At 44.5% G+C, this 27,263-nt stretch overlaps 1 protein-coding gene across 12 annotated transcripts in view; it reads right to left on the reverse strand.

The window, feature by feature from the left end:
- Positions 1-27,263, reverse strand: part of tns1b (tensin 1b) — a 177,684-nt gene that overhangs the window by 13,956 nt on the left and 136,465 nt on the right. For 9 of the 12 annotated variants that reach the window (XM_056436722.1, XM_056436729.1, XM_056436714.1 and 6 more), the window contains 4 exons: positions 5,227-6,693; positions 3,872-3,952; positions 1,263-1,456; positions 736-874 (listed from right to left, as the gene is read on the reverse strand). In XM_056436722.1, the coding sequence (XP_056292697.1) occupies positions 736-874; positions 1,263-1,456; positions 3,872-3,952; positions 5,227-6,693 (1,881 nt within the window). The remainder of the gene's footprint in view (positions 1-735; positions 875-1,262; positions 1,457-3,871; positions 3,953-5,226; positions 6,694-27,263) is intronic. The other 3 variants (XM_056436808.1, XM_056436749.1, XM_056436758.1) reach the window with 2 other exon arrangements.

Below are 27,263 nucleotides of genomic sequence, written 5' to 3' on the forward strand. Positions count from 1 at the left end.
TGGGGCCGCCCTGGTGGGGGGGGGGGGGGGTGCAAGAGGACCGGATGAGATCATTGGTAGAGTTGGCCCAAAGACACGTTTCCTAATACGTGACCTCTCTCGTTTTAGTGTGGAGTGCATGTGAGACCGTGAGAGGCGCTTGGGAAGACGGTCGTGTCCATACGTATCTTTTCTATTTTCTCGACTTTTCTTGGAAGATCCAACTTATTCTCAGGGAAACGGTTATACTGAAAGAAAAACTCTACATTTGAAATCGATTACGGCAAACTGGCTTGGCTTTCTTTTCCTGTCTCTCATCCCCCCCTTTGTCTCCTTCGTGTACTGATTGATGTCTGCAGACGTTCTTGCAAGAAAAGATGAATTCAGTCAACAGACATTAGAAGTGCAGCCCATTTACAATCTGAATGAGTCTGATAATCGAGTTGGAATAAGTGGTACCAAATAAAGATTATAAAGAGCCCTAGTGGTTGCAGAGATTCAGCCTGTTTAGTTTGGGTGTGCAATTTTCGGAGCAGAGGCCTAAAAAAAGCTTGGTGCTGAAAAGGTTAAGGAATGTAACATATTTACTGAAATAAACCATTTAAAAAGTGAACGTAAATGCATAAATCTAAAGCCTAATCTCCGAATAAGATCGATACCTTCGTGGAATACAACCTTCAGTTGGGATTTAATGTATATCGTGTTTTCTACTCCCGAGCTCCACAGTGCCCTCTGTCAGCCAGAGGGGGGACTTACACAGGTTGAAGTAAGGGGTTTGCGGTGAGATGGGGAAGGCGGGGGTTTGGGGAAACACCTCACCACCAACTACGGGTGTCGGACTGACGGGGCCACCGTCCATCTCCTCGAAGGCCTCGCGGTAGCTGTGCATGTGTCTCTGAGGAGTGGAACAAAGAAATACAGTAGATACTCGTAAAGAAAGAAAAGGCGGGAAAACAGTGGCAGGGTTCATACACATGGATTCCCAGGACTTTTCCATGACCTTTAAACCAAATTTCCATGATCAAACACGTGAAATCTTGGTGTATACATGAGTATATACCTTAAATTACACAACATTTGTATTAAAAGAATACATATTTACATAATTGTTTATTCGTTTAATCAAACTGCGTTAATGAACATATGAATATATAAAATTTCTATGAATTTTCCAAAACCATTGAGATAAAAAAATATTTTTCCAGGCCTGGAAATAACCATTTTTAAATTCCACGACTTTACCAGGTCCCCTGCAGTGCATGTGGAAAATGTACGCTCTCTACCTCCTTAGGTCGTCCGCCAGGGTTCATCGCGATGGCGTTGACGAACTCCGGAGAAACACAGCGGACAGGGGACCGCAGTGGGACGTCTGCAGAGGGGTCGATGTTGGGACCGTTCTGGAACTGGCCGTCGCCGGCGATGTGATGGCGGGGAAAGGCGGCAGTCTCGTCCAAGGTCACGGCTCGGGCCTGGACACCTGGTACGACACGGAAGTCGAGGGTTAGAATTCAGCGAGGGTTGGGTCTCTAGAGGTTAATGGTTCGTCAGCCACAGGCCATCGTGTGCATTTTTGGTTGTGGTTTGAATTTTACATGCACACACACACACAAAGTTAATGCATGTTAACTGCCGATCCAACTGAAGCACCTTTTGGATGTATCTCATTCATTAATAAACCCACTCAATCATATCTCCCACAAAACGAGTGTAGAGAAAACCTTGACCTTGGAAATAATAATAAAAAGTGATGGCCAGCCCTCCTAGCATCGGCTGAAACTATAATTAGGAACTTTGTGGAAGGAAGATGAAAACATTCTCCCACACAAATGATGAAGACTTTCCGATACACTGGTGCAAGCTGTATGTATCTAATGTGTCAACGCGGCCATTTCTGGCTGAACCTCAAAGCAGCCCGTAAAGCTCATTACAGTTAATCTGGTTTGAATTGAGAGAAAAAGAGAATGAGAAAGAGAGAGAGAGAGTTAAAACAAACAGGATTTATGCAAAGAGTTTTATGCTAATATGCAATGCCATTGACTGGTGGGTGGAGGGAGTAAAGCATGAAATGCATGGCAAAGCTGCACGGCCAATGTGAAAGACTACCACTGGCTGCCTGGTGCCTTGGAGCAAGATGAAGGTTGATTGGAGAACAATAGGTTTATGAAACGAGTGGGAGAACTGGGTGAATAAATCCTGCGGTGTTGTTTGGGTCGCCCTTCTAGAATGTTTCGAATTTATTGAATGAATACTATGTCGAATGGACCTTGAATTAATATATTGTTTCTTTCTTCGTGAGAAGATGCCTTCGCCAAGATGGAGGGGTCTCTTCAGGAAACTGAAAACCAACACAAGCCATTAATGGACCTTACGTCAGTTGGATTCTGACAGACCTTACCATCCACGCAGAAACCAAAGACATGCCCTACGAGCCTGTTATGGAAACGTGCAAATATTAATGTCCCCTTCACTCAGCTTAAATTTCAAGTGTGGGGTGCAAAGACCCAGCCAAATTTCGGGTTTCGAACAGTTAAATAGTTGGGAATGACGGTAGCTGCCATTGCCACCTCAGTATTAAAGCTAAACATTTTCTCTCAATGTCCTTACCTCGAAGTTACCTTCTTTTTGTAAATCAATGTATTATTTTTACATAAACATTGAATCCAAAAGATGAATAACTGCCAATCACGTCATCTATCCGGATGCTTTTTGTTGGCGAGCTGTCGGTTAAAAGTTCTTGAGAACTGACGGTGTTGCGAAGCACGTCGGCAGTCAACACCCCAAAACAGAAACACACCCACCCATCGCACCGAGCCTAGAAACTGAGAACCAGATGTTCCCACGATGCACTGCACAGCAGCACCGTCACTGCCAAACACTGAGTGGTTGCCCCTAGCGACTGCTAATGGTTTCCAACTGGAGATTCACGAGGGTGGACTTTTCCCAGCTTTTTTAAATTCCGTCGTTACGTGTATAAGCACGAGGTTGATACCAAAAAAACACTCTATAGGTGATCCAGAGTCTTCATATGTCCACACGTGCAACTGTGCGAGGTTATCGAAGGTATAGGGTTGCATTCCTGGCAAGGTCAATGAGGGAATTGTATTTTCTAGTTTCTTAATAGTCTTTTGTTTAAAAGAAGTTATCTCATTGTGCAACAGGGCTTAAAATCAGAAACGCCATGATGACCTTCAAAGATCAACTCTGTTAAATGAACTTTTACTTTGTATCGCATCATAAAAAAAGGTACCTAGAACCTTAACCGTTCTCCCATTGGATCCATCGGGCTTTAGCGATGTTTCCAACGAGGACTGTCGGGTCTCTCCTAGATTTGGTGTCCTTTTGTCTGGCTTTGTAAATCTTAAAAATAGTGCGAGTATATAAAAAAAAAGCAGCCTTGAATGAAGCTAGTGTATCCTAGCCTTCGGTATTGTTCCCAGAGTTTGGCAAAATGGATCTTGTGACATCCACACTCTCCTGGCAAAGGGACAGAGCCTCCTTTGTGCCTCTCTTGTCTCGTTCTTGTTAAACTTCAACATTGTCCAATTTGTTTCTTTCTATGCCGTCGTTGAGCTAATTCCCTAACCGCAAAGGTAGAAAACTGTAACTCAGAACAAACTGGAACGAAGGGTTCAGTGGTTAGTTTGACGATGACGATGATGATGCTCTCCAAACGTATAAAGAGGGAGAAAGATGAAGTGAAAAAAGAGTAATAGCAGATGGGCAGTCAATTATTAAAGAAGAAAGGAAAAAGGATTAAATGCAAATCAAAGCCCACCGCACTCCAAGGCAAAGCAGATATAGACTTGAACTTGGACGACTTGAAGGAACACTTGAAAAAGGACCTCTCCTTTCTTTATTTAAGTGTTCCTTCAGACAGGATGGAAGAACCAACCCGTGAGGGAGTGAGAACGGTGGTGCTCGGACTGAGAAGAGGTCGTGTCGGGGATGACACTTTGGACGCGAGCCGAGTATTCTGGGTAAACAGATGGTTGACGACAGAGAGGAGAATGACGATGACACAATTAAAAAGGAAAGGAAACGAGGTCACGCCTAGAAAGAGAACAAGAAGGTAACTGACGGATATTTTTCTATGTATGTGTATATATATACAGTATATATTTATTTATATATATATATATATATATAAATATATATAACTATATAAATAAATATATATATATATGAATAAATATATAAATATATATATATATACATACAAATACAATACATGAATAAATAAATATATACATAAATATAAATAAAATATAATAGAAAAGGTCTTATTTATCTCAAGCAAACAAAACACTACATTTCTAAATCCAAGCACTGTTTAAATACCATTTAGTATGTACAGTGAAGTGAACTGAGTCGTATTGTTGATTCTATAATAACCTCTTTCTGGCAGCAGTTATCTGAGTGCTCGGCTATCGCTCTGCTTTATGTTGACTCGCTTGCTGCTCTGCAGAACGTCTGATGTGCTTATCTAGGGACAGTCAACCTGCTGGACTGGAGAGAACACTTCCTGTTTGAGCCTGAGTGACGGGGACTGATGAGGTGACATTCAGGAAATGAGATAAGGATAGAGCAGTGTTTTGCTCAGGGCAGTGTATGTTCTGTCCTGTTCACCAAAATAAATCTTACACACAACTGGTACATCGAATAATGCTTCGCATCTACTTGTCCGTTGCCCGCTTGGCCGATGGCTTGGCCTGTGGTATTGCTGCTCATCCAAACAACTTCCCACTTCAATACAACTTTGATTGTATGAACAGTGGTTGAGAAACTCTAAGGATAGGCCTACATACAGACAGAGAGTCCTATTTTATTTTGACAGTTTGATGCATATGGAATATAGCAATACATTTTAAAAAATTGGAAAACCAGAAGAGCCATAGTAGGATATATGCAAACTGAGAAATAACCATCTAGTTGACATAATTATGACATCTAAATCATGCTAAATTAAAAGGTAAAGTTGGGTTGTCATGTAGTCGCATCTGAGACCTTAGCAGTGGGTTATATAGTATTCCTAATGCAATCGTATCATTTTGTTTTACTCGTTTTTGCGGCGGGTTGCATCGAATATTGTGTGAGGCAAACCGTTTATCATGCCGATAGAAATCGGCGAGATAATTACACACGAAGACGCAATCTGCGGTGGGATGACAGGTCATTCTCTCTGTGTGCTGAGGTCATAAATGGAGCTTGTGATATATTCAGATGGAATAACTTAATGTTAGATCTTACCTGCCACTCTTTGGGCCACCAGCCCGTCAACGTTGACGACTTCATCTTGCTCACTTTCTCTCGGCTGGGGTGATGCCGAGGTCGTGCTCGGGCTCCTCTGGGGCTCAGAGACCTCTCCGGACTGACACAATGTGCTTGGCGGGTAGCTGTTGATGGGCTTGAGTTGGAAGTGACCAACTACAGCGGGGGAGGCATTCTGGGAAGGACTGGTTCCAGCCCTCTCCGATGTGTAACCCAGAGATCCATGGGCAGGTACAGGCTCCGGTGTACTGGGCTTCCCAGGTGATATCAGAGCCTGCAACGAGTGACTGGACTGGCTGGGACCAGAGGAGTGGGTGTGAACGGTGGCATCGGCCTTGGTGGAGGGCCTGGGTTGGCTCTGGGAGAAGCACGGCTGGGTGGTCACGACGAAATTGTTCTCCCGCAGCGGAGCACTTTGGGACTTTGGCACCAGCGGGCGGCCTGGCTCCAGGTCCAACATGAGGAGGTTAAGAGTTTCAATAGATTGCTCAATTTCCTGCTGGGATGCGCTGTGGCGATGAGGGAATTGCGGGAGGCTGTGGTGGCTGGACATCACCGCCACAGACGGAGGCGGGCTGAAAGTGAAGCCTTCAGTTACTGGTTCCTCTGGGACGCCGAACTGCTGCCAAACGTTGAGACCACGCTGGACGGCCTCCCTGCTGCTGGTGGTGCGGGCGGGAGCTTGTGGCAAAGAATTTGGCTCCGCACCAAATGACAGAGAGTGGTTTAGATTGCTTTGCGTCAAGGCAACAGGTTTGTTGAACGAGGCAGCCTGCGGCCGGATGGCTTCCAGATGCTTCACCGGGACGCTGCACTCCAGATACGGCACATGGTCCTGGCCATCGACGAGTGACTCGGGCTGGTCGTAAAGATCAGCGGGTGTAGCCCGACCGTCCGTGGAGGAGAATGTCCCGAGACTGTCCACGCTGTTGCCTTCTTGACTGATCGGCAGCTCGTCGTCTAAAATGTCCGTCTCGCGGTCAAGGCTACTGTTGCCATTGACGTGGACCTGCGCAGGAACCAGGTGAAGCATGCCTCCAACAGCAGAGGGCGGGCTGCACAGGTAGCCCTGCCGATGCATTGGCCCCTCCAAGCCGCTCAGCAGCTGCTCCAGCTCCTGTTTCTCTTGGGGACTGATGGCTTGTTGTGCAGGAGGGGCGTGGTGATGGTCCGAGGAGGGTCGCCCCTCGCCAACAGGAACGTGCGTCTGGCTCACCGCGGAAGCCGGGGCAGCCGCCGTCACTTCATCAGTTCGGTCAGTCTTGATTGAGGCGGTCGAGTTGCCCGAGTCGCTGCTCACTGACAAGGCGTGGTCGACCGCGGGCAGGGCGTGTTCGGCAGCGGCGGGCGGGAGGCCGTTCGCCGTGACCGATCCCTCGACGGACTCCTTTTTACGAACTTTGGCGTAGAGGCTGCCGTCCAGGGGTCCCTCGGTGTGGATGACTTCTAAAAATAAACAAGAATGACAAAGACAATGGCTCATTAGAATACCGTGAGGCCGAAGGAGGCAACGCACAACCAATCAGCTTCATTCCCAAAGAATGTTCAAAGCAATAGTACTTCTGGGCTATTACAGAAACGAACGTGTTACCCTCGAAGCACACAGGATTCATAAAGGCACACAAGGTAGTGCTATCATAGAGGGACTCAGGGGTATCGGGGGGAAGTGTGTGGGCGTGGCCAAAACAGCTGCAGTTAAACGAAACACTGGCTCGGGTCCACTTATTCTACCAGCTTCAGGAAATGAGCAGGGTCTGTGGCATGCAGTGTGGAAAAAAACGGCGAAATCATTTTCTCACTTTCTCAAGCCAACTGAGGGAAACCAGCGGAACAGAAGACGTATCAGTTGTCGATTATTTGCTTATGACTGGACAGGATGACGTAGAAAGCGGATGAATGGATGAACATCACAGACTTTAAGTTGAATTGGATGGAACGCCACTAGGGCTACAACTAACGATTATTTTGATAATCGATTAATCGGTTGATTATTCTATCGATTAATCGGATAAAAAAACAATTTTCAACCCTTTATTCAAAACAGGGTCCGTACGGTCATGGAAAACCTGAAAAGTCATGGAATTTTTAAATGGCTATTATCAGGCCTAGAAAAGTAATTGAAAAAAATAAAATCCCAAAATATTTGGAAAAGTAATGCAAATTTGTTTTATTCAAATTTGTATTTACACGGTATATATACGGTATGCTTTGGAATTCTCATTGTTAGTTTAAATACTACATCTTCTCACTTTGTCACGTATAGACAGAGTTTTCACAAAATGTTTAATCATGGAAATGTGGTTTAAAGTCATGGAAAGGTCCTGGAGATCCACTGGTCACCATGGTGATGAACCTGTTCACTGGTCACCATGGTGATGAACCCTGTTCACTGGTCACCATGGTGATGAACCCGTCACAAACAGACTGACAGCTTTCCTCTCCTGAGCAGTGGTCCCCATGTGGCCCGGCCCCCTGAACAATATCAGAGACGCGTTCCGATTTATTATTTTTTTCACCTGGCCCGCTGCCATTGAGATTGCAGTGAGACGCGGAAAAAATGTGAAGTGGTGCTCTTCTTCGCAATAAAACATCTTTGATGGACGTGTCGCGTCTCGGCCAATCAGCGTTCAGATGTCCACAGTGTTTGGGAAGTTAGGTTAGCTTGAATGTTAGTCCGCTACATCTGCTGCTGTCACGGTGCACGGTGTAGCGATACTAACAAAGTACCCGTACGTTAAAAACGATGTGATTTAGCATATTTTTAGAATCGATACTTCATTAAAAGAGCGATCAGAGCGCACGCGCTGCTCCGCTCCGTTAAACGTTGTCTGCACGCGCAGCGCTCACAGCGAGTCGTGGTTTATCTCCGTTACCTTTCTCCGTGGAAAAATATTTTCCGCTATCCGCCACGGAATAAATAACCACGTTTTCTACGTTATACTCTTGTGGAAATGCCACACACGTCGTGACATGTAGCGCCCTGGTGTCTGGGTTCATAACGTCACCCGGAGGCGCACACAGCTCCGTGAATGTCTCCGACGACGTGAATGACTTCCGCATCCAGCGCCACGTGAGCAGCAGCAGCCAATTAGATTCATCAACAGAGGAGCAGCTCAGCGCTGATTGGCTCTCACAACGCAGCGTTCGTCTCTCCCTCCGCTCTGGTTTCCCCTGCGCCGCTCTGCGCTCAACTCTACTTTGTTTATACTCCGTGACTTATTGAGCGCCGTAATAATCGCGCGACACAACGAATCGATAATGAAATTCGTTGCCAACTATTTTAATAATCGATTTTTATCGATTTTATCGATTAGTTGTTGCAGCCCTAAACGCCACACATGATACAGGGTTCATACACATTTTGACCAATGGATTTCCATGACTTTAAACCAAATTTCCATGACCAAACATTTATTGAAATCTCGGTGTACACAGTACATGATAGTGGATTATCCCTGAGCTACTGTTGCTATGGCCAACGAACTTTTCAGTCACTCGCAGTAGAAAAAAATTAATATAAGTATAATTTAAGCTTCTTTCTTTTAAAAACATATAATTTTTTCAAAATCAGCCTAAATGAACATGTAAATATAAAAAATGTCCATGACTTTTCCAGGCCTGGAAATAACCATATTAAAATTCCATGACTGTTTCAGGTTTTCCATGACCGTAAGAACCCTGATACATATGCTCATGCACACACGCACACACACACACACACACACACACCCAAGTCCAGTGAGGAAGAAGTTGGTTGGTTGGGTGGGTGACCACCCCCCCCCCCCGAGATCGACTTCAGGAGAGTTTAGTCATCGCTGGAAAATCAGCGTCACTGAGTGAGGAAGGCCTGGAGGGTTTTCCTGGACTCCGAAAGCAAAACAAAAACTCAACCTACAGAGAGGCAACATTGCAACGAGTGAAAGACACACACACACTTTCTTTTCCCTTCCACCCAAGTGAGACAGATGTATGTGTAACGTCTGAAATATCACACACGACCTCTCCTTCAGGGCTCACCAATAAGGCTTTGGGCTTTGGTCCCGGTCTAGTAAAATGCCACTTTGGGCTGAGGAACTCGAGCAACTCATTAATCGATTGGGCAAGTGGTAGAAAATAACTATTAAAACACAGAGTTTTCCAGAGCCGATGATGGAAATATCCAAGTAGTGAAGCCATTTCACTTCCTTCCCACCCGTTGGGAGTTTCACATGCTCAGTACTGCTCCGGCTCCAGGCGAGGAAATGGCGGCAGGTAAAGATAAAGTTTATGAGCTGAACCACAAGCAGATTAATTAGTCTGGAAACAGTTAGAGGATGTGGGTGAAAATCATTTTACCTCAATGAAGATTAAACCGATCAATTAGCTTTGGGTTTTTTGATAATTGCTAATATATACAAAATCAGCATTTTCGGACCCATTTACCCCATTTTATAGAACAAAGAAAAGAAAAGATAAATATTAAACCCTGCTTTAAGTAACAGTTTGTGTGGCAACGCATTCAATAACATTACAATACCGTGTCAGATCATTCCTCTTCTAGTTCCCAAGTCACCTCATAACTCATGGGGAGGAATCTCCTGATTCTACAGCTGCACAAAGAAGCTGTCTGTGTCTCTGTAACTTATAGATATCTCCATCTCAGCTTCGGTGAATACCGGGCTCTGTAATGGAGCTCGGTGGGCGTACACTGGGCACTGCAAGGTCTCCTCGGCCGGCCCGGGGCAACGTGCCAAGGAACTGTGGCGCTGTAGCACTATAGCACTGTGGCGCTGGAGCATGCTGCTGGTAGAAACACATCTGGGGTCTCTTGGTCACAGACAAACACAGTTTATGTGTTTTTACTGCTAATCCGTTGGTGTGTTCACTCGATTCGCACGTCGGCGGACCGCATGCGTGAAAAAAAAAGAGGCTGCGGTAGCCTCGAGCGCGTCGAGTCCGATAACGGCCTATTGCAGTATCGCATGGCATTCGGACAGTGAATCTTCAGTGTCAGTACCGTTGTCATGATGACCGTAGTCAGTAGAGACCGTGGACTCGAGAACTTCATTGTGAATGCAAACTTTTCCAGTTTTCTGGGGAAGCTGCTGCTGTGAATTCTCCCCCCAAAAAGCCAATGCTGTCTCGCCCCACCCGCTGAAGGCTGGAGGCTCCAAATAAAGTCATCATCACACATTTATACGGCTCGTGAAACTGCAAGTGTCAAGTCACACACACATTCAATGCATTCGGTCGTGTCGATAAACATAGACCGACGTCGTAAAATCAGAGCTGCCCACCCTTTCTACATTTCAGAAACCTTTACAAATCACCTGCAGCTGCAGCTAAATGGACGACATCTCTTCAAAAAACAACTTTGAAGTAGGTCAGAGTCAAAAGGAAATAGCAGGAAACACACCTGCCCCTACCTGTGTGAGCAGAGGACGGAAGGTACAATCCCAATCTAAGATGATTAAAAAAAAGCCCTGCAGCGTAGTCGCCCTCCCTCCCCCCCCAGGGGTGGGACACGGGGGAGTACAGCGGGAGTTTGGGGGAGTTAGGTTGTGGCTACTGTCCTCCTCCTCCTCCTCCTCCTCCTCCTCCTCCTCCCTCTCTCCGTAGGCGCTGTGTCGGAGAGCGACGGCAGTTGCTGGCTGCTCAGTAGCTCGGACTGGTCTAAAGGCTGAGCCTGCTGCGTGTGGTGTGCGTATGTGGGAGGTCTATCACAACAGAATGGGGGTAGAGCTTGATAGAATGACATCAGTCCCTGTAGGTTAGGCTCTCTTCCTCGAGGTGTGCAGTGAGTTACGAGTCCCCACTGGGCAAATTAAAGAGTTTTTCTCCATATAAACATACCCAGGATAAATATATACGACTTGTTTAAGTTAGAACTATATATAGTTATATATATATATTTTTTTAAAGGTGCTTAAAAACATAATAAGGCATACAGCATCAGAAATGAGCCCTTTCCATGCCGCACATATGCAGCGATGCTCCTTAGCCTAAAAACACTCCATGTAATGGAAAGAGTGACCTCGTCCAACAACGGACATTTAATGAGCTCCTCCCGAGCCGGGGAGCGGGGAGAAGAACTCCACCCGGCTTCAGGCAGATGGAGAAAACAGAAACTAGAAAATAGAAAGATGAATACATGGAGTTGCTGCTGATGTGATACGGAATATGAGGGAATGACATCGTCATATGTAGATGTTTTAACGTGGTTGTTTTAACGTGGTTGTTCCCTTGGACTGTGTGAGAATTCAACAAACTTTTTTTCCCACAGTTTAAAAGCTCTTCAGTCCAGTTTTATATCACACAGCCATCTGTACACATTAGCATGCGGGACAGGACTTCACCATCACTGGTCATTCTGGATAACGATAAACATGTGACTTTGGGGCCTCCACGAAAATAATGTTGTCTCTGTTTGACACCCTCATTTCAAGCAGATGGAATTCGATGGAAGTTTCTGGATTACTGCGATGCTGTTTCCCCTCATTTTATTATTTATTTTTTATTGTGTATTTTATTCAGTCAATCATTGCAATATAATACGATATTATTCTAGAATATATACAAAACAGAAAGACTGAAAAGGTATAGGTGGAAGCAAAAAAATATTATATATTCCTATCCTAAATTATTATAATCAAATAAATCAGAAAATTAATATAAAATAACGAAAAAATAATGAAGAAAATAATATATATATATATATACATTTATATACTGTACATATATATTATTTTCTTTATTTCATATAAATGTTCTGATTTATTTGATTATATACACACACACATATATATATATATATATATACACATACACTACCGTTCAAAAGTTTGGGGTCACTTAGAAATGTCTTTATTTTTCAAAGAAAAGCACTGTTTTTTCAATAAAGATAACATTAATCAAAAATACATTAATCAAAAATCACCGCCTCGCTCAGCGGTGATTTTTATTTATTTTTTCCAACCCAGACTTTTTTTTGCCTTAGGCGCTCGGGATTTGTCATAGGCGATCGGGAAAACAGCGTAGGCGCGCGCCCAAATTTTCTCTATGCAGGAAAAACCCTGTTATTTCTAACCTTGTCAATGTATTGACTACATTTTATATTCATTTGATAAATAAAAGTGTGATTTTTCATGGAAGACACAAAATTGTCTGGGTGATCCCAAACTTTTGAACGGTAGTGTACATATTCCATATACATACGTTTCAATCACACTTATAACCCTCAAAATTTGTTTTATAAATAAGAAACAAAAATTAGTTGACCATTCTTATATCCATTTTAACGTTGTTCCATAATTTGACTCCTTCAATAGAAACACATCTTTTAATCCCTTTGACTCACACCGACTCTCTTTTCTACCTCTCACTCTATTCTTTCACCGATGATGATGATGATGATGATGATGATGATGACAGCGATGATGCCAGCTGTAGTCCCGTGATCCGACTCTCACATCCAATGAATGACTAAAATGTTGTTTCCCCATCTGTCTTCACTTTAGACTGATAAGCGTTCCCCTGAATCCCCATTTGTACCACACAGGAAACCCAATATGTCACTTTTTACGCCAAGCAGACTATTTATGTTGAGACTGCTTCTGTGCCGTGTGCTACGTCTGCTGCTGCTTTCCTTCTGGTGGAGACAAACACATGTACGCCTTTACAAATAGCCCTGGCGTGATAAGAAAGGGCATATGCATGTGTAATATCTCACACTGTGCGTGTCCACATCGGTGCGTGTCTGGAAGTACTCCCCAAAGCATATTAGTCAGAGGGGAATGTCTGCGATCCCCAACCCCATCGCCCTGACTAATTATACGACAGCCGGGGAGAGTGAACCATGTCTGGACGGCCTGGAATAACCGATTGGTTGCGTCGCTACATCCTCTGCATCAATAGGTGGACTAGTGCCAGTGAGATGTTTGTGGCTGCAGGAGTCAACACATTCAAAGCGGTTTTAAGAAATCTAATGCACAAATATATCTGCCGGGTTGATGACTCCGAAAATGAGATCATCATGTTTTTATCAAATATAAAATTCAGCCCTACATGCTATCAGTCCCAGCTGTGGAGACACTGGTAGAGCTGTCTATTTATAAAGCATGTGCAGTTTGTTTGTTTTTTACTTGTGATTTTGTGTGTATTCTTATTATATTTTAATTAGGGGTGGGCACGTTAACGCGTTAATCTTGCGTTAACGCAATCAATTAATTAACGCCGACAATTATTTGATCGCGCGTTAACGCAGGTTTTATTATTTATTTTATTATTGTAAAAGTGTGTTGCTCACAGGCTTTTATTTTGTAAAAGTCTGCTACTGATTGCTGCGGAACCGGAAAAGAAAGTCATTCGCGGTTTAACAAACATGGAGAAGAGTACGGAGATTCTAAATGGCCATTTTCAATTTAAAGTTCTTAAAGACGGCAGAGTCGACAGAAACAAAGTCATATGTAACCACTGCCAAGATGAATTGTCTTATCACCGGAGTACTTCAGTCTTAAATATCATTTAAATGCTAAACACACCGTTGATGCCAGCAAATCATACAACCAAACACACAGTGGAGCGAGGCTTCGGCAGACGCCGCTGCAGGGAGGAGATCAACCAAGAGAAGAGAAGCGAACCAATGCCACAGCGAAGTGGAGAGCTACTGCAGGCCAGTTAGTTAGGGTGACCAGACGTCCGGTTTTCCCCGGACATGTCCTGCTTTTGAGACCTAAAAAATGCGTCCGGCAGGGATTCCAAAAACGTCGGGATTTTGCTTCGTCGGATATTTGTGTTTCTCTGGGTTTTCATAAACTAGTATTTACCCCTTACAAGTTTTGGAAATGGTATCTCCCTTACGTTCCACCTTCTTGCGTGAGCTGACAGAATAGAGAACAGTCATTGGTCGACCGATCTCAGGGTTGCCAGATACACGATAATTATCCTCCAAATACAACCATGTTGAGCCTTTGGTACGATACTTCACCATCTCCAATCTGGCAACATGGAGCACCTCGCCGCCTCCACTAGTTCATTGTTGTTTGTGGGCATGCTGTACACTACGACCAGCGCCGCCGCTCCCATAGCGCACTACGCGCTGTGCGTAGGACACCAAGTCCTGAGGGGGCTTCACAAAATAGGCAACTAAAAAATCCTCGTAGTTATAATAATTATAATGCCGATATTATTTCAGTCTAGAAATATTAGGCACCTTTTAGGCATGTATATCACAAAACAGGCAGAACAAGAGAGATGTTTAATCTCAGCACCCCCCATTCACATGCCCTGACTGTGATGAAAACAGAGGGGAGACATGATGCTGAAACGTGCGCGAGACACTTTACTGAAGTTGCACAGCAGTGGAATGTGTCAAATAAAGTCACCACACTGAGCAGATAGTGCACGAAATATGATCGCTGCTGCGAGACGACTGCCTTTGATCATGACCCTGCTTCGCTCAGTCTCCAGCGTTCTGTCACAGTGTTTCTGCACAACAGCGTTGGACAATGTCCTGACAGATTTTCTGGCACTTTAGTTCATATGGCAGTACATTTAAATAAGTGTCAAGTTCTAGGAATTGACAAACTGCACTGAAAGTGTTTTCTGGTGTCTCACTCTAACAGGGACAACACATGTTATGGCACTTTCATTCATATGGCAGAACATTTAAAATAGAAGTGCGCTATACACGACTTTTGAATTAATTATTGGATTTTGCGTATACAAATGCGATTAATCGTGATTAATCGTGATTAATCAGGGAAATCATGCGATTAATCGCGATTAAAAATTGTAATCGTTGCCCAGCCCTAATTTGAATGTTTTGTCATATCTGGACCTTGAGTCTGTAATAAAAGTTTGATTGAATAACACTTCAAGTTTATGACAAAAAGCTTAAAAAAACACAAACAAGATCAATTTAAGTGAAATCAAGCACATTATGGTCATAAAACGCAAGCAGAGCCAAATAATATTGCCCACGCACAACATCCTGGATCAAAACTGTACAAAACACAACATGCTGTAGGCGGGAAAGCGGTGCCAGATATTCTGAGGTTTCTGTCGGCCAGATGGCGCAACTGTGTGACCTCTTGATCCTTAAACTCCGACCTCTGACCCTCGTGGCAATAGATCCCCTTTTACAGCGGAAATAGCATGTTTCCCCTTTAACTTACATGGACCAACACGCCAAGTGCTGCTCTGGATTTGTGTATGAGAGAGAGAGAGAATGTGCATTCCAAAACTGCTCAGGTCCACAAGTGTCACATTAATGAAAAGCAGTGATGAAAACTTGTTCTGGGAACGTCCCCTCGGGCCTCGAATGCTGCGAAGCGCTTAATAGCACGACGGAAATATACAGCTGAGAGAGTATTTACATTCAAGAAGCCCTGGAGGATTATGAGCTTCAGTAGCTGGACTTGCGAGGCAGTAAGTTTAGCCTGGTGCCATTTTGGAGTAAGATAATGGCTGAATTATTGATTTGGCAACAACTGCATGTCTGTAGTGTGTGAGGAGGCTCAAGGCCGGCTATTAAAGTAATACTGAGGCCGTGTAAAGAGGCGATTACATCACCTGAGCTGGATTCACTCGACATGAGAAGATCAGAGAAGATGAATTAAGAGTCAACAGAGACCTGATAGAAATAATGCAACTTGTCTCCTGCTAGACAAAAGGATTAATCTTCATTATTTACTTTAATTAATACATATAATTATATCTGCAACACAAAATAACGGCCAAATGAGCCAAAAATGTGAACGATGCCAACGCAAGAGCTTCCAATTTGAATTTGGTTGGAAAGCCTCAGCACATTAGTGGAGAGGCACACAGTACATTAAAATACAGTTTAGTTATTGCAAACATAAATACCCCCGAAAGTGCCCCGTCAAATGTAAGTACAGGAACTCATTCTAGTGAACACTTGCTCATTAAATATACATCAAAGATTACTTTGGATCAATGTGTGTGAGTGCAAACTCTCTGGGATTAGAAGATTCGAGGGCCAACAGGGGTAGTGATCGATATTGATGTGGGTGTTGTGTTCACTTTCAAAATGGCTGACACGATGGTATGGCTGTCGGCAGGCTCTTATTCGTATTAGAGAAATATTCTTTAGAGTTGAAGTTAATTTGCAAAATACTATATCTAAAAAGGTGTTTAGGGTCGGCTGCAGAGTGGGTAGAGCGGAGCGGGGGGTCAAGGAATAGTGTCTGATTGGCCTCAGCTGGGCTGAAGAAAGAAGGAAATCCATTGATTTGTTTCCTAAAATAAAATATAAAAAACAATATTTTGAAATCAACAATAAAAATAAAATAACAAAACATATTTGACAGATTCATTCACCATCTTGGTAATCAGCCCAGCTGAGGCCAATCTGTCTCCATAAAGGAGCAGTAGGGACTGAGGAGCGAGGCGGTGGAGAGGAGAGACACAATCTGAAGTCTGAAAGTAATCAAAGATATGACTAAATATCCCTCTTGTTGCTGATCCTTGGCGCTTAGGGGGGAAACCTACTGGTGAAAGCCTGAAACCTGTCAAAGTGGTATCATAAGCTGTTACCTCCAAGAGGGAGTAGTCAATGATAGGCCCTATTTCGTTGTACTTGTACATCACAGGTGTCAAACACAAGGCCGCATCGCTTTATGTGGCCTCTGGCGACTTTAAAGACACGCAATCATCTTTTCTTAAAGAAATTAAAGAAAAATATCCTGTGCTTTTATTTTGAAGGTTTTAGATTAAATTGGATTCATGCTGTAATATTAGAGACATTTTCTTATGTACAATATTTTTACACTCAAATAAACAATAATGCAAAGAGTTATCTAACAATATGTTGGAGGAGTTTATAAAGTGTTTCCGGCCCTTTAAGAGGGCGGCCATGATGCTGATTTGGCCCACGGTGATCATGAGTTTGACGCCTCTGTTGTACGTCAATGAGCTGCTTTTAGTCTGCTCAACATTTGACTGTATGCCGATGACATGGTTGTTTCTACACATGTTCAACACAAACTAGCCGTGGCCTCGGCCCGTGGATCAGATCTGCTGAGCAACTCAGGTCTCTAAACAAAACCATCTGTACGTTCTTTACAAGGACGGCCACAGAGACTCACCAACCGGATGTTTTTCGTGAAGTCTTTTAGTGTCCAACAGACTCTGTAAACACTTGAAAGGCCGATAGCTATCACCGTTGCCAAACGACTTCAAAAGCACAATCTTTTTAAGTTAGAGAGTTTTAAAACATGCTACAGATGCTGGTGCTTCGTGGGTCGAGCCTCCCACACTGAGTCAGTTCATAGCGTGGAGGGATGATAGCGTCAGGGCGAACGCCAGAGGGGACTGCGTTGTCCGACAGACGTGGCACATGTCAAGTCTCAAAAGATAAATCCATCCACAACTGGAATAGTATTTCTATTGAGTTAATAGAAATCATTCATTATCCCACCTTTTAAACAAACACTAAAGCGATGGTTTAACTTTTTAAGCACCAAGCTTTTTTTAGGCCTCTGCTCTGAAAATTGCACACCCAAACTAAAAAGGCTGTCTCTCTGCAACCACTAGGACTACTTAAATACTTTTTCCATTTTTACCTTTTAAATTTGTTTTTCTTTTGTCCAGATGTGTACATATCAGTCTATATCTTACTGGGTAAGAGTAAATGAAGATGGCACACAGAAAAAATATTAAAATGTCAGGTCCGAATGGAAAAAAAGCACTTCCAGGAGGATTATATGTTTGGAATGAGGCAGTTGAAAGGTTTAAAACTCTCACAAATCATATTAAAATATGTTAACATTCTCTCTGCAAAGTTTGACTTTGAAAAAAGTGAAGGAGAACAAAGTCAGAGAGGAGTTAGTACAAATCAAACCTGCAATCACACCTAATCATACGACCTTATCTCAGGAACTGCCGCTCCACACTCTCATTGGTGAATCTACTTGTGTAATGTATTCATGCATTGCATCACATTGTGTTGCATTAGGCTGTATCGTGTTGTAATGATATTAGAGCACGAAATGAAAATAACGTGCCCAGGGACGACGGATTATTAGACATTTACATTGAGGCGGAAACAGACATGTTGATTAATTGTTGTTTTAAGATGGCGCGGCTGTGTCCAGACGCCGTCGAGGTAGCTCCGCGGAGATTGTGCGCTCTTTTAGTTTTTGTGTTTTTTTTTTTTGTTTTTTCTTTTCACACACAACATCACAGCACAGCACATCGACGCAGCACACTTTTGGACATAAAAACTTTTCGCAAGGTTTTTTTTTTTTTGTCATCGATCATCGATCCAAGTCGCAGAGATCAGTGCAAAATGAACAACACATCAACAACAGTGGAGCCGGGGGAACATCGGAAGGAAGCGAAACATCGAGGGAAAGCGGAACTGGAAGAGTTGGCCCGCCCCCCTCCCACCAGCCCTCCTCTGCTTGCTAACGTCTCTCCTTAATAAGGATGATGTTATGGATGGGATCAGATTCAAATTCACATGGAGACGACTACAGGACTGTCTCTTGACTGTCGGACGTGGCTGACCCGCTGGTGCGACGGATGTGCATAACTTAATCGTTCTCTTGCTTTTCGAGTTCCGTGCGGAGAGAACGGAAGAGTCTGGTAAAGAGTCTGGTTGAGGGTTCGGGTGTAGCAAACAAACAACATGCAAGACCATGCCTCCCGAGCTAGATTCCTGCTCCTGCTCGCCTTTCTGGGAACAACTGATTCTACCTTCCATAGCATCACACTCACCATCGGGAGTTCAGCTCGGTCATCACCACAGCCGTCTACATACCACCACACGCACGGCGTAGCGTATACACACCTGAAGCATGTGTTACAGTTGCATCAGTATGTTGGGTCATCGGACGCTGAGGTGGTGTGGTGGGGCCTAGGGTAAAAAGTCATGCGAACTTTCACCCTCACAAAAGTGCTGAGAACTTTACCAGCGGCCATCGCAAATTACCAAAAGCTGCTGAGCTGCCTCTAGGACCTCTACTCCGTTCTCAAGAGGCGTTCGGGATCTCGCCTTTTTCCGCCGGTGGGAGGCCGGAAAAGGATGTTCTTGCTTCCGGCGTGGTGCAATGGAGTGCGCGGTGGTCTGACGCATCAAGGTCTGGTCGCTCAGGACGCTTGTCCAGTTCAGACAGGGCATCGTCGTCTGCCAGTAACAATGAAGCCAGTCCGATCCAGTGCGGCCAGCGTAATGAGCGGTAGCGAGCCTCATCGTTTTTACTTCCTCATCCAAGTTGATAATTATTTCGTCCAAGTAACCAAGGGCAGTACCTGCTATAAACTCGGTCTTGTATCCGGCAACATGGGCCATTGAATCCATATGGTCTGAGGCGGGGCAGAGGCAGGAGAGCTACATGGACTGAGGAGGCGGTGGCGAAGCAGGAAGACTTTGGAAGAGGGAGTGCAGAGACACCAGGCCACTAGGCAGAGCAGACCACTATCACGGACTACAGAGCAGACCACACTAGTGCACCAGAGGCGATTCACGCGGCACCTGAACTCATTCACAGCGTTGGAGCTGGCAACATGGTTTAGCGCACTTTACCGGGGCTCAAACAACTTAAGCGCGGCGTGAGTTAACACGCACAGGACGAACGGTGAGTTCTAGACCGAGCCACACAGTGTGGTCTCTGTGACTTGTGAACACCAGGAAAGCTGCAGGTCAGTCACAGTGTGAGGGCTGTACTGAAGGGGCAGATTACCAGAGCTGCTAGCTGGTTGTAGACCCTCCAGTGTTCACCACAGACTGTGGTCAACCCCCTGCTGCCTCCGAGATCCACTCCGTCTGTCATCCCCCCCACAAAGTCCAGCATGTATCAAGAGAATTCGAGCAGTGCCTCACTACGGTCCTCGTGAAATCCGCTGAAGCACATAAAGGACTACATCTGATAACCTCCTTCATCCATGGACCTCTGCCTTTCGCCACCGCCCACTGCTATTCCCCATGATGCCCAAACAGATCCCTCATGATGCTGTCTCTCAGTTACCTTGCCACAGACTCATCTGGACAGCCAGAGGGGGGTACATGAAGTCAGTCCTGTCAGATTGATAGTGGCTTTCTTGCTTCAACAGCACACTCCCTCCGACTGATGTGGCCTGCTGAGCTGGCTCCTGGACTGTGGGACACTGACTTGCCTCCTGGACAGTGACTGGGGCTGAAGGGTGGAGATCCAACCCACACAACCGCCTCACCCTGAACACAGGATCCCCCCAGGTACCCTGTCACACCTACACTGTGGCCTGTGTACACTCAACACCATCAACACCGCCCAGTGCACACCACCCACCAGTGGTGGGCTGATCTCCAGCAACAGGCCCTCCATGCCCATCACGAAGTTCTGCCGGCCTGGTGCTAGGTATCTGCAACAACAATCTCATGAATGTCACCAAAACTAAAGCCATCCATTGTGACAGGAAACTGTACACAGGATTGCTGCTTTCAACTGGGAGGATTCACAGGCACTGTGGAGAGACTAGGGTATAGGAACTGGGGACGGAGAGGGAGAGGGTGATGGGTCTAAACCTGGGGGGATTACTCAAACCAAAAGGCGGCACATCGTGACAGACACACTGGGCAGCACAAACACAGAAAGCAGCGCCTCTACCACCTCAGGGCAGCGGAGGAAAGTTCAGTTTCCCAGAGGATCAGCTGAGCATCTGAGACTGCTCCTCAATTCCTTGTAGGGGACTGCAGAGCTCTGTTGAGAGACAGTCCGCATCTGACAGGCAGCATGCAAGTCACTCTGGTCCGCTGAACGTTGCGTGGAGAGGTGAGGAACCACACCCCACTGGGACTTAGGAGGCCACTGTGCAGGAGCAGCAACGGACGGGGCCACTAACCCAAGAATTCAACAACAGAAGAAGAGTTGTTGAACTCAGGAAGGCGCCTCAAAGCCTGTAGTCAAGAACTAGACGAGAGAGACTGTTTTCCAGTTACCACCAGGAGGACACATGCACACACACTCACACACACCACACCACACACACCACACCACAACACACACACACACACACACACACACACACACACAACACACACACACACACACACACACACACTGTTACACACAACATGTTGTATTGTAAATAGTGTTATTGTAAACACTGTGTTGTTTCCTTGTGAATCTTTAATGTTATTTATAACCTTATTTCTGCTGTCAGGCAAACACAATTGACAAACATTAATTCTTGAATAATATAACTAAATGTTAACTTTCATTAAATTACGCGCATTTAATTTTTGCAAAAACACACTAAATTATTTTTTTTTTACAATTTAGCTTTATTTTTTTTTTTTTTTTTTTTTAAAAAACAAAGATATTTTTTTTTTTTTCCAGAATCTATTGATCACAAAGTTGAAAATCAGTCTCCGTAACAGTCGCTCCGCTGCTGAATCGAAAAGAACCCTCTGACACCCTCCTTCGAGAACAACGTCGCGAATTTTCGGCGGAAGAAAGAACTCGTGACAAGAAACACACACAAACAAATTCAACAGTAAATTAAAGTACAATTGGTCGGGGAAAAACAGGAACACATCACCAAAAAAACAACAACCTCCTTTTACAGGGACACACTCAACACCAGCTCCTCAGTCAGAGAACCAGAGAGGACCCTGCGAAAGACAATGATTCATTTTTTCGCTGCTGAGATTCATCTCAAATGTTTGACAAAATTTACGTGTGAATGTTTGACAAAATTTGGTATTTGAATTAAATTTATTTTATTTTGTGAGGTATGTAATGCTCAGTGTATTTAAAAAAGACGTATGTGAATGTGTTTAAGTTATTAAATAATACTGGTAATGCTGCAGTTCAATGTTAAGATAGGTTCTATCATGGTTCATCTAAATAGGCCACTTTTTTTACTGGATCAATGTTCACTGAAGAAACAATTATTCATCCACGATATTAAATTTTTTTACTTTTATATGATGTTTCCTCTTGAAAAACATAGCACACTTTTAACCTTTGTGTAAAAAAAAGAGAAAAGTTTTTTTAAACTGCCGCCTTTTTTTTAACCCTTGTTTTTTAGAATTAAATATTTAACTTCTTTAATATTTTTTCCATTTTTTTTTATTTTGACCATGTTTTGTTTTCTTTATCTTCCTTTTTTATTTATGTTAATAATTATTACCCTTTTCCACCAATTAAAAACCTAGAAGAAAAATATTATTTGTAAGTGACTTTTTAGACTTTTTATGTAAATTTTTAAAAGGGTCAAATTAAACCAAAGGTTTCAAGCGAAAAGAACACCGACATTAAACATTTATGAGGTGTAACAGGAACGGGAAATTATGTATTGTTTTTTGTATATGAAACTAAATAAATACAAAGACTACAGACTACATGTTGCATGAATACAACACACAGGGCTTTGTGTTTCACTTTGGACGAGGTTCAAGTCAGCAGCAGTCGTTAGCAGCAGGTTTTGCGGAAAGGAAAATGTCGAGGGGCCAATTGAGGAGAGGTTGTGATGACCTGGCGGTCTCTATGTGGCTCCAGGGGTAAGAGGAGGCTTTGATGGGCCAACGCTGTCTAGCTACCACCTGGAGAGACTCCAGAGACGGAGCCACTTCATCCCCGATGGCTCAGACAGACCCTCCTCAAAGCAACGCTCCAAAAAGCTCTTGTGCTAATCGGCATGGTGGTGAAGGCCTCCGACACCAACGGGGGTCTTGCTCCTGACCAGATGCTTCCTGGTGAGGAATATGTGTGCGAACTTTCAGCCGATTTAAACTACGTCATTTTTGTTAATGTGTCTCAAATGACTTCTTATCCCCTTTTCCCTTTTTAAAATCCCAACAGACTCACAGATAAACAAGAAAGAGCGACAACAACAAAGAACTCTTAAATTACGAGCACAAATAACATTTAAGAAGTAGTGGTGGTCCACGGTTTTATAACCTGTATTTATTGACAGCCTTGACCAGAAAAAACTATATATATATATTATTGACTTCTGCTCCCGAGGAAGGAGAAGCCAGGACAACCCACGTATAAATGTACAGTATTTGTTCTTGGCGAGTGTAACACAGCTTTTTAAAGCAATGCCTTTGTGAGAAAGACCAAGGAAGGCCTGTGCATGAATAGAACTCTTTAAAAAGAAAAGATAATAAAGAGGGAGGAGAGGCCAGTGTTCCCAATGGAGCCCAAAGAAAAGCTTGTTGAGTTAACGCGAGAAAAGGTTGTCCCTCTTTGCTTGTAAAGTTCATCTCCTGTGTCCATCCATAACTAGACGGTAGCCTGTAGACCAAGCCTTGGTCTAAAACACCAGTTAAACTCAAAAAAGTTAAGCCGGAAAAATGAGTCACGTCAAAGTAACCAGACTTCTAAACGTCATAGTTGAAGATCACATCATCCGCGAGAACACAAGTTAACTGAACACAAAAGAAGTGACTCATGAGGTACCTCCCCCTACGGGGCAAATATCTAAATACGGGACAAAAGGATCTGGTGGAAAATGATGAGAATGAATTATGGCTCTGCTGTTGAGCCACATCAGCGGTGTAAAGATAGCTGGAGAAAAAGAAAGAGAGAGAGAATATCTGGCCAGCTGGACGAAAGCTGTTTCCTTGAGGAGGTAACAGACTGCTTATTTATTCCCTCACATTATGGGCAGCAGATAACCCCCCCTCACCCAGGACTAGCCCTTGCCCTTGTGCCCCCCCCCCCCCCCCCGCAGCCTGGGAACAAACGGGGACGCTCCATAACACAAGGCACTTGTTCTCTCTTTGTGGCCAATGAAGTCTTTTCCTAGAAGGCCTTTATTTGTTGTCTGTCTTGGCTGTTACGCAATCAAGAGTTGCGCAATGTTCGGAGTCAACGCAGCCTAATCCAACCCCCAAAGCCTCGGACTAGACGGAGGGATTGATAGCGCGGAGGGACTAGACGTCTCACTGCATCTTCGACGCCGTGGCCGACGTCTTTGTCTGCGTTTTCGACGGGATCGCATTCTTGGAGCGGAGATGGGTGTCTAGAGGCCAGCAGCCGTGATCACCAGAGGTGGACAGCTGCTGTCCCAGAGCCCGATGTTCACACTCAGTCAATTACAAGTTAATCTCATTCTAATTGTATCGCGACAGTAACGCCATCAGAGCGGCCGAAGAAGTGGACGAAGCCAAACACTTCGCGAACAGAACGTCTTCAGTGTTCAGTCAACATTCATTTAGAGAGTCTGTCATGGCCACCTGTGGTCACGTCACCTGGCTCTGGAACTACTCTCGAGGCCGACGGACCATTCGAGTCTCGGTCATCCGTTGGGTCAAAACATCCTTAGCGATGACATCATTCCGTTGCATCAACTTCTATCCCGGCCAATATTGTGTAACCCCACCTCTGTCTGTAGCTCAGCAGGAAACACAAACACAGACGAGATTTGTTTTGCTTGATGCATTTAAGCCTCCCTCTCTCTCTTGCTCCAGGAATGTTAAAAAACAACTTGTCTGTGCCCAACGGGGCGGGCATGGCCGACTCATCACTCCTGTTGGATAACAGAACAGAACACAGACATCTGGGATCCAAGAGGAAGCTTTAAGCTACTGGTGAGAACGTGGCAAAGACCACAAAGACACACACACACACACACACACAGCTGGTCTACCTTTTCTGGACACAAAGAAATGCGTATTGGACCCTAAATAAACAGTAACTTATCAGGAAATGAGTTCAACATGACTTGAGACATTTTGTCTGCAGTGCCCGAAAACCTTTTTTAAACCACAGAGATTAAATCACTTCTATTTTAAAGAAAAATGTTTAAACAAAAGTTAAAATTGACTGAGAACACATTCCCAGACCAGACTATGATGTGTCACTCATAAGTTAGCCCCGGTCTACTCAAGCATATGCCGCTTTATTGTCTATTTTGTGACAAATTTTGGGACGAAGTATTGCAATTGACTCGTCAGCCTCCTGCTGGCCATTAGAAAGAATGCACATTCAAGGAACTTCAGCATCGGCTGCCTGGTGATCATGCAGACTTTTATTGAGATACTGAGAAACTACACTGCGACAACAAAGTTTACCACACTTGAACCAGAAAGTCAGTCTGCAAACTGAACGTGTGAATTAGGAGCATTTCTTCCAAATAACTTTGGCTAACCTGGAGGGGAGTGTGTGTGTGTGTGTGTGGGGGGGGGGGGGGGGGGTAAATGCTCAACACCTGTACGACCATCTGTCTACTTTACATTCTCATATCCAAACCATTTACTTGGTAAGTAAATTATTATTTTTTCTGACAGCAATGATGGCCAGAACAACCCAAAAAATCGAATCTGAATCGTCCTTTAAGCCGCCGAAAGCAATCAAATCTTGCCAGAATCTTTTTTTATTATTATCACAATAGTGTAAAAGCATTTGAGACAGACTCAACTTCAATGAGTTCCTGAAACATTAGAAATAGATTAACATATAAAACCCAATGTGACCTAGTGTTTGGATAATAGCCTAATAATGCCAACGAGTAGCTATGTTTCCAGATATAGAGACAATCAGGCTTCTGGTTTAGCTGCTAACTACTCGTGCTAAAGTACTAAAGTACTACTCACATATTGTGAAAGACGTCAGCTGCTGGTTTCTTGACAACGTCAAATTGGACACAGGTTCTAAACTCTTCAACCGCTATCAAAGCTTCGGCGTCCTCACGCTGAAGGGACATCGGCGAAATGCTGGACCCAAAACCTGGACCACATCACCCCTAAGAGTCTGTCACTCCTGCTCCTGTGAATCAGCTTCACGGTCTGCCTCTAACTCCTCCGATGCCTCGAAGCAGAGAGAGAGAGAGAGAGAGAGAGAGAGAGAGGACCTCTGAGAACTTGGAGAGAGAGGTAAAGTAGGCTTGAATAACAGTTTAAGATTGCTTGCGATTGAAGGCGGCCAAACCGAAAGATGAAACAAAAACTGAGGTTCAGAAATGAGTCATAACTCTGACTGCAGCTGCGCTATTTTTGTTCTGTTCATCCCTAATCCTAATGAAGAGGTTCTGTACCAAACACAGCTAAGTTTACGGCTAATATCATTGTGTACATTATATGAATATATATGTATAAATATATAAATAAATAAATATATAAATATATATATATACAGTATATATATACATATAAATATATATAAATATATAAATATATATATATAAATGTGAGTGAGTCTATCACTGGGACTGAATGGTAAACAAAAACACAAGTTGTTGTTGTTGTTATTCCCCAAATGACTATCCACGTCCTCTGATAAAAAATATACTCAACCATCGACCTCTAAAAAGATATCCAACTTCCTCACCTCATGTAACTCAAACAAGACTTTCTGCCTCGTATTTCCTCTTCACACAGGCACCTAGAAGGACAACCGAGCCCGAGAGGTTTTTTATTATACGGGCGGTACGTCGTAGCGTCACGTCGTAGCGTCACGTCGTAGCGTCACGTCGTAGAGTCACGCCGTAGCGTCACGTCGTAGCGTCACGTCGTAGAGTCACGCCGTAGAGTCACGTCGTAGCGTCACGTCGTAGCGTCACGCCGTAGCGTCACGCCGCCGTGGCGTCCGCGTGGCGTCGCGTCGTGGGTCGCCGTAGAGTCGCGTCGTAGAGTCGCGTCGTAGCGTCGCGTCGTAGCGTCGCGTCGTAGAGTCGCGTCGTAGAGTCGCGTCGTAGAGTCACGTCGTAGAGTCACGTCGTAGCGTCACGTCGTAGCGTCACGTCGTGAGATCCGTCGTGGAGTCACGTCGTGGCGTCACGCCGTGGAGTCACGTCGTGGAGTCACGCCGTGGCCACGCGTGGAGTCACGCCGTGGTCACGTCGTGGCGTCACGTCGTGAGTCACGTCGTGGCGTCCACGTCGTGGCGCCACGTCGTGAGTCACGCGTCGAGTCCGCGTCACGCCGTGGCGTCACGTCGTAGAGTCGCGTCGCCGTGGCGTCACGCGTCGTGGCGTCACGTCGTAGTGGCGTGTCACGTCGTGGTCACGTCGTGGCCACGTCGTAGAGTCACGTCGTGCGCCACGCCGTGGCGTCACGCCGTAGCGTCACGTCGTGGCGTCAC

The sequence above is a fragment of the Pseudoliparis swirei genome, chromosome 2 (genome assembly GCF_029220125.1).
Source record: "Pseudoliparis swirei isolate HS2019 ecotype Mariana Trench chromosome 2, NWPU_hadal_v1, whole genome shotgun sequence".
NCBI classification, from domain to species: domain Eukaryota; kingdom Metazoa; phylum Chordata; class Actinopteri; order Perciformes; family Liparidae; genus Pseudoliparis; species Pseudoliparis swirei.